Below are 6,656 nucleotides of genomic sequence, written 5' to 3' on the forward strand. Positions count from 1 at the left end.
TGCAGGAAGATAAAATAAGAGCCCTTCCCGAAAGTGATTTTGGAATGTTCAAAAAACATTTAAAAAATGAAACTTTTCATAAAAGTTTGGGGGTATTCCATTTAAATTACTGTAAAAAATCACCAATGAGAATCATTATCATAAAACTATCATCGTAATCAAGCAATGATGATTATTGTCGTAAATAAAAACCAAGACAATTTTTTTTTCTTTCTCAAGTTATGCATTTATTTCTGTTTTAATTTCAATTGTATTTAAACATATATAAAATGTATAATTATATATATACACAAAATATAAGAATACAGAAGACCATATAAAAAGAGGTAATTGCGGTAAAGAACATATAAAAGAGATCATGGCATTTATTTAGCGTGAGGTCAATATGTAACAGTCAACATTTTTTTCGTGGTCCATATAGGTCAACAAAGTAATAAATTAATGTCCCCAGTGACCCAATCCATGACCGTATCCAGAAACGATGCTACCAGATGGTCCGGCTACTACAGCTGGCAGTGATACAGGCCCAGAAATGGCAGCATGTCCTACTGCTGGTCCAGCAAGTACGGCTCCGTGAGCACCTAGAAAAATTTATAGCAACAAATATTTAGTAATTTTGTTTCTGAGTATCGTTATAGTGTAGAATTGAAATCGTCTTACCGTATCCCCAACCATGTCCGACTCCATAACCAAGACCAAGACCATGTCCAGCTCCATAACCAAGACCAAGACCAAGACCGTGTCCTAATCCGTAGCCAGCGAATCCATATCCAGGTTCCACGACAGCAGTGCCACCGACGACGCTACCAGAGACAACAGATGGTCCAGCAACTGATCCAGTTACAACAGCGCCACCATCGACAGCACCGGATATTCTTTGTGGTCCAACAGCGGGTCCAGCAAGTGCTGCAGATCCAACAACAGGCCCAGAAAGTGCTGATGGCCCTAATACGGGACCACCAAGACCAACCCCGTGGTGGCCGTACAGAAGACCAGATGGCGCTGCTACAGCAACTGACGCAACACTGGCGATCAGAAGGATCACGATTTTGTTCATGATTACTTTAGTTTTGAGTTCTACTACTGCTTTGTCAAAGACACTTGGTGATATGATGCTGTCTAGAGAAATCCCGTCAGCTTTTATAGTGAGACAATTGCGTGGTATATCCTCTATCACGGGTTTCCTAAAGGGCGGGGCAGGACACGCCAAACATTCTTATTCTCGCCTATGTCTTGCTGTGAACTTATCAAAAATAAGTCACTCAGGACTCATTGTAATTGTGTCAGTTGTCATTGACGTATATTGCTAAGGTGTGACATACGAATAGTACAATACGTGTAATAACTTAATGCGTCTTACCAATCACTTGTTACGACCGGGGGAGGTCATTCTGTGTATCTGTTCCAGTCTACGGCAATTAATTCTGCAATACCCGTTGTTGTTAGGTGACAATCTTGTGCTCAGCATCCGCTTACGATGATAATTATTATGATACTTAAATAATCCGGTTCTCATTAAGCATCAAATTAAAAAGTTCTCTATTAAAACTGTTCTTTTATTAACTTACTCCCGGTCATCATTCAGTATCGACTTGATCGAAAAAATAGTTTTGTTGAAACCCGCTTGAAAAAAAAAAATCGTTGAAAAAATGGTAACTATTCTAAACTTCAAAACGTAACGCAGAGACAAACTTTTTTGAAACGACTTATGAACTTCTGAACATAAAAAAAAAACAGTGAACTTCATACTATAAATGAACGATTTTAGACTCTTTTGTAAACTTTTTTTAACTTTCTATCAAAAGGTTTCATAATTTTTTTCAGTACAAAATACGTTCAGCAAAAGCTGATTTTGAACTGTTCATATAGTATACCCGGGTCAAATACCTGCACCGAAAGCTCAAATTCCTGTCCTGTTTGAGGGAAAGAAAGTCGTTCTTTCCTTTTATGAGAAAACAAATGATAAAAATTAGCGCATGCGCCATTCTTCCCGTAAAAGGAGCCTTAAATTGGAACTTTTAGGTGTAGATCTGGTGAAAAAACGCATACATACTACGGAGGGAGGTAGAATATCCCAACCCGCATGTTTGTCACCCTCGCCTTTGGCTGAGGTAGGCAATTATGGACGAGGGTTGAAATGTCCTAACTTCCTCCCTAGGTGTGTAATATACGACTTTCGCGTGCGATTCTTGAAATTTGGTCTCAGTAGATCTATACATTTTGATAATATCAATTTTTGTACCGTGGGGTAGGGGTATCGTTGTTTGTCACATTAGGACCAATTTTGAACACTTGAAAAATTTCAATAATAAAATTTGCTAAATATGCAATGCAATTTTTTTTACACTTTTTCATTGCTTAAAAAAAATATTAAATGTCCAAAAATAGAACATTGGTCACAAATAGTCCTTGTACCCTAACACTTTTAAAGTGTTAAATAATAAATCGATTTAAGATTTTATGGTGACACAAAATGTGTTAACACAAAAATTTAACACGGCCGTTTTTAACACACATACACATTATTTTTTACTGTAAGTATTAAATGATGATCGAATAACCCGTGTAAAAAAAATTCGTTTCAAAAAGATTCCAAAAAAGTTCCGCATGTGGAACTTCTAAACATGAGACAGATTAGAACTTCGAATGGAACTTTTTTGGAACGTTTGTAATTTTGATGGTAAAAAAAAAAGTTTTTATGATCGAATTTAGAGTCTAAAAAGGACGTTCTTGGAACTTTTTTGGAATTTCTTATGGACGTTTTTTTTAGTTTTATAAAAAATTCAAAAGTAGTGACTTTTGAACAGTTTTGGAATATTTCTAGAATGTCTTTGTTCTACAAAAGATGCAAAAAAGTAATTTTGGAAAGTTTTTGGAACGCCTTTTTTAGTCCATAAAAAAGTCAAAAGTTGTGATTCTGGAACTTTTTTGAAATGTTTTTGGAACGTCTATTTTAGTTCTATACTAGGTTGTAAAGTAATGATTTTTGATCCATTTTTGAATGATTTTGGAACGTCTTTTTTAGCTTCCGAAAAAGGTCAAAAGTGGTGATTATGGAACTTTTTTGAAATTTCCATATGAAATTCCAAAAAATTTCCAAGATCGTTCATTTTTGACTCTAAATTCGCTCATAAAAATTTTTTTTACCATCAAAATTACTAACGTTCCAAAAAAGTTTTATTCGAAGTTCTAATCTGTCTCATGTTTAGAAGTTCCGCATGCAGAACTTTTTTGGAATTTTTTATGGACGTTTTTTTAGTTCTATGAAAAATTCAAAAGTAGTGATTTTTTAACTATTTTGGTATGTTTCTAGAATGTCTTTGTTCTACAAAAAATGCAAAAGAAATGATTCCGGAAAGTTTTTGGAACGCCTTCTTTAGTCCATAAAAAAGTCAAAAGTAGTGACGCTGGAACTTTTTTTGAATGATTTTAGAACGTCTATTTTAGTTCTATAAAAGGTTGTTAAGGAATGATTTTTGGACCATTTTTTAATGTTTTTGAAACATCTTTTTTAGCTTCCGAAAAAGGTCAAAAGTGGTGATTATGGAAATTTTTGACTCTGAATTCGCTCATAAAAATTTTTTTTACCATCAAAATTACTAAAGTTCCAAAAAAGTTCCATTCAAAGTTTCAATCTGTCTCATGTTTAGAAGTTCCGCATGCAGAACTTTTTTGGAATTTTTTTTAAACGGGAATTGGTGACCTTGCTATACATTATATAAATAGTGATGTAAAATTATAGTTATTATACATTATTACGGAAGTTAAACGGCATAATTTAATTGCGTGGGCTGGCATTTGTAATTTATAACGCATTACAGATTGCTATTGTCCATCCGATTTGGTTATGGTATGCAGTCACTGCAGCCTTGCCCACACTCTGAGATTGAAAGTGTTGAGAGAGTAAGTATTGTGTTGTTTGTCATTAAATATACGGTATGAGATCTACTAATGACAGAATCAAGATTGTTACGGGTCGTTTCATTCTGATAACATTTCTTCTAACAAAAATACAGAATTAATTACCATAATTATTATAATTAATTCCTTGGAAGAATTTTGTTGCGAATAATCTTTTATAAAAAATTCAAGTTATTTATAAAATCATTTAATGTCAATAACCTATTTATTTACTCAATAGAACTTAATTAGGGGAGGTAATCAATAGATGAGCGTAGATAATAATATATGGAATGCTTTTCCCTCTGGAGTGTGAACTGTAATCATTGCCATAATATTCAGTATAATGCGCCTCTGGGGTGGCTTTAACTATCTATTGAAAAGCCTAACAGTATCGCGATACGAGATTATCAAAGTTGCTAAAGGCAATAGTCATTCAGAAGATTCTTTTATAATAGAAATTTAATTCACATTTATTGAATTTCATTTTAAATTTCATTAATTTTTAATTAAATATTTTTTTTTTTCGATATTTGAGTTTTTTTTTTAATACTAGGATTTTATTGGTATTATTGATCATATAAAATTACGAATTCTGGTATGCGGAAATACCTTAGGGATATATATATATATATATATATATGTATATGTATATGTGTATATATATTGAGGCATTCGGGAATTTTGTTTAATATTTTAACAGAGATCTATAGATCCCTGGAGAAAATAAAATTTCGTTATATCGTATCATGAAAAAAAAAAAAAAAAAAAAAAAAAAAAAAAAAAAAAATACAATAAACGATATTCAATACTTAATTAATGTACACTGGGAAAAAAGGTATATTTTGAAAATAAATTATTGATTTGAAATTTTAGTTACTTAAATAGTGCCGCGCAATTATTTTCTTCAATGGAGTAGAATAATTACTATAGGGGGAAGGGGGCAAAGTGGGCCCTTGGAAGCAAAGCGGGCCCCTTAAAATTTTCAAAACGTCAAAGAAAATTGGGGCAAAGTGGACCCCTGAAACTTTTCTGTACGCCAATAAATTCGGACGGATAATAAGTTTATCGAAATTTCTTATATAATGAAGACTAAAATAGACCACCAAAACTGTTCATTAATTATAATTTATTAAGAAAGTTAAAGATAACAAAATAACGTTTTAAAGTTATGTCGCAGCAGACTATTAAAATGACTTTTATAATAATAAAAGACCATTGTTTTATAGTTATTTGCAAATATCACACGTGTAAAGAATAAAAAATATCAAATCCGAAATTTTTTGGAGGGCCCACTTTGCCCCTAATTTTCGATTTTTTAATTTTAATGGACGCAGCATAATGAAGTGAAAATAAGTATCAAGGGTCTAAAAAGAATTAAACGCATAAAAAAAATAAATAATATTATAATTATTTTCCTTAAGGGGCCCACTCTGCCCACTCTTCCCTATCCAAGTATTTTGTTTACTTGCTTAATACTAGGAAAATATTTTATTTTGTCAAAAAAATATTATTAAACATGCCTATTTTTCATGTAATGAGGTACAGACTAATTTTGTACCTTAACACGCATTTTTTTTATACGTAAATATTTTTACCCTACCCAAGATTCGAACCCAGTCCGATCGAAACTTATGACCAACGCGTTAGCGCGCTTAGCTACGGCAGCTTTTTGGAAATCATGTTCTTAATAAACTCTTAAGTTATTCATTGACGTTAGTCATCTTAAATATTAATTTACACAACTAAAAAATAAAATTTAAATTTAAATAGTTGCCGAAGTGAGGCGAAAAAAATTTTCGATCGTAAATCACACTCTGATGCTTCGCATCATGAGTCGTGCAATATTTGATAGTTTATAGAAGTAGCTCTCCAAAAAATTAAGATATTTTATATTTTCATCAACACCAATGAGAAATTTCATTTTGTTATAAAAACAAATTTTTTTCTTAGCGCAAGAATTTTTTTAATTTTTAATTACGTCTTTTTTTCAACACCTTTTGTTTTTTAACCAAACAATTGCTTAATTGAAGTTTTTAATTGTAGTAAATTCGAGAACGTATCAATTAAATTGAAAAAATATTTGCTTCCCTCGAGTAATTTACGCTTTTAGAAATTTATTACCAAAGTGAAGCAACAGTTTTCTGAAAATTAGAACTATCAATTTCATTTTACAAAAAAATTACTTATTTTGAGTCCTTATGGAAACAAGAAAAATAATTACTTGTACTCTCACATTACATTTAATGAGATATAAAGATCTATTGAACAAATAATAGTGATCTTATTTCACTTGAATGTTCCCACTGATTCTCTTAAATTTCTTATTGATCTTGTTTACTACCTACTGTTTTATGTCGTTAGCTAAACAATAAGAAAACAGATTTCAAACCGGATCTCTTTATCCTATTGTATAATATATATATATATATATATATATATACATATACATTTTTTTTTTCACTTAACTATTTGCTTTCTATATTTATCCTTCAATTTATCAGATTGTTTTGTCATCTGCACATATGACAGCTCTAATCTATTTAAATATTTGTTGTAAACAATTGTATAAGTTGAGTGATAATGGCATTGTAACAGAATATATTAATTTTTTTTTTTTTTTTTTTTCATTTTTTTTTCTAATAAGTTAAATTTTTTTTTTATTTTCATTGTGTGGTGGAAAATAATTTCTACAACCCACGTTTCTCTTAGGCTATAAAGGTTTTCTCCCAATCGAGTCATATGACTATTGTAGA

At 31.3% G+C, this 6,656-nt stretch overlaps 1 protein-coding gene across 1 annotated transcript; it reads right to left on the reverse strand.

Moving 5' to 3' along the window:
- Positions 1-200: 200 nt before the first annotated feature.
- LOC130676149 (acanthoscurrin-1-like) lies at positions 201-1,117 on the reverse strand. Its single transcript, XM_057482173.1, has 2 exons — positions 661-1,117; positions 201-581 (listed from the first exon to the last, which is right to left on the reverse strand). The coding sequence occupies exons 1-2, from the start codon at positions 1,055-1,057 to the stop codon at positions 439-441; spliced, it is 540 nt and encodes a 179-aa protein (XP_057338156.1). The 5' UTR covers positions 1,058-1,117; the 3' UTR covers positions 201-438.
- Between the last annotated feature and the right edge of the window lie 5,539 nt (positions 1,118-6,656).

The sequence above is a fragment of the Microplitis mediator genome, chromosome 10 (assembly GCF_029852145.1).
Source record: "Microplitis mediator isolate UGA2020A chromosome 10, iyMicMedi2.1, whole genome shotgun sequence".
NCBI classification, from domain to species: Eukaryota; Metazoa; Arthropoda; class Insecta; order Hymenoptera; family Braconidae; genus Microplitis; species Microplitis mediator.

What these genes read in the sequence shown, in the direction of transcription:
- LOC130676149 (XM_057482173.1), bottom strand. Translation starts at nt 1,057, where the DNA reads ATGAACAAAATCGTGATCCTTCTGATCGCCAGTGTTGCGTCAGTTGCT. An exon ending in CGGACATGGTTGGGGATACG is followed by an intron (nt 582 to 660) that starts GTAAGACGATTT and finishes AAATTTTTCTAG; the next exon opens with GTGCTCACGGAGCCGTACTT.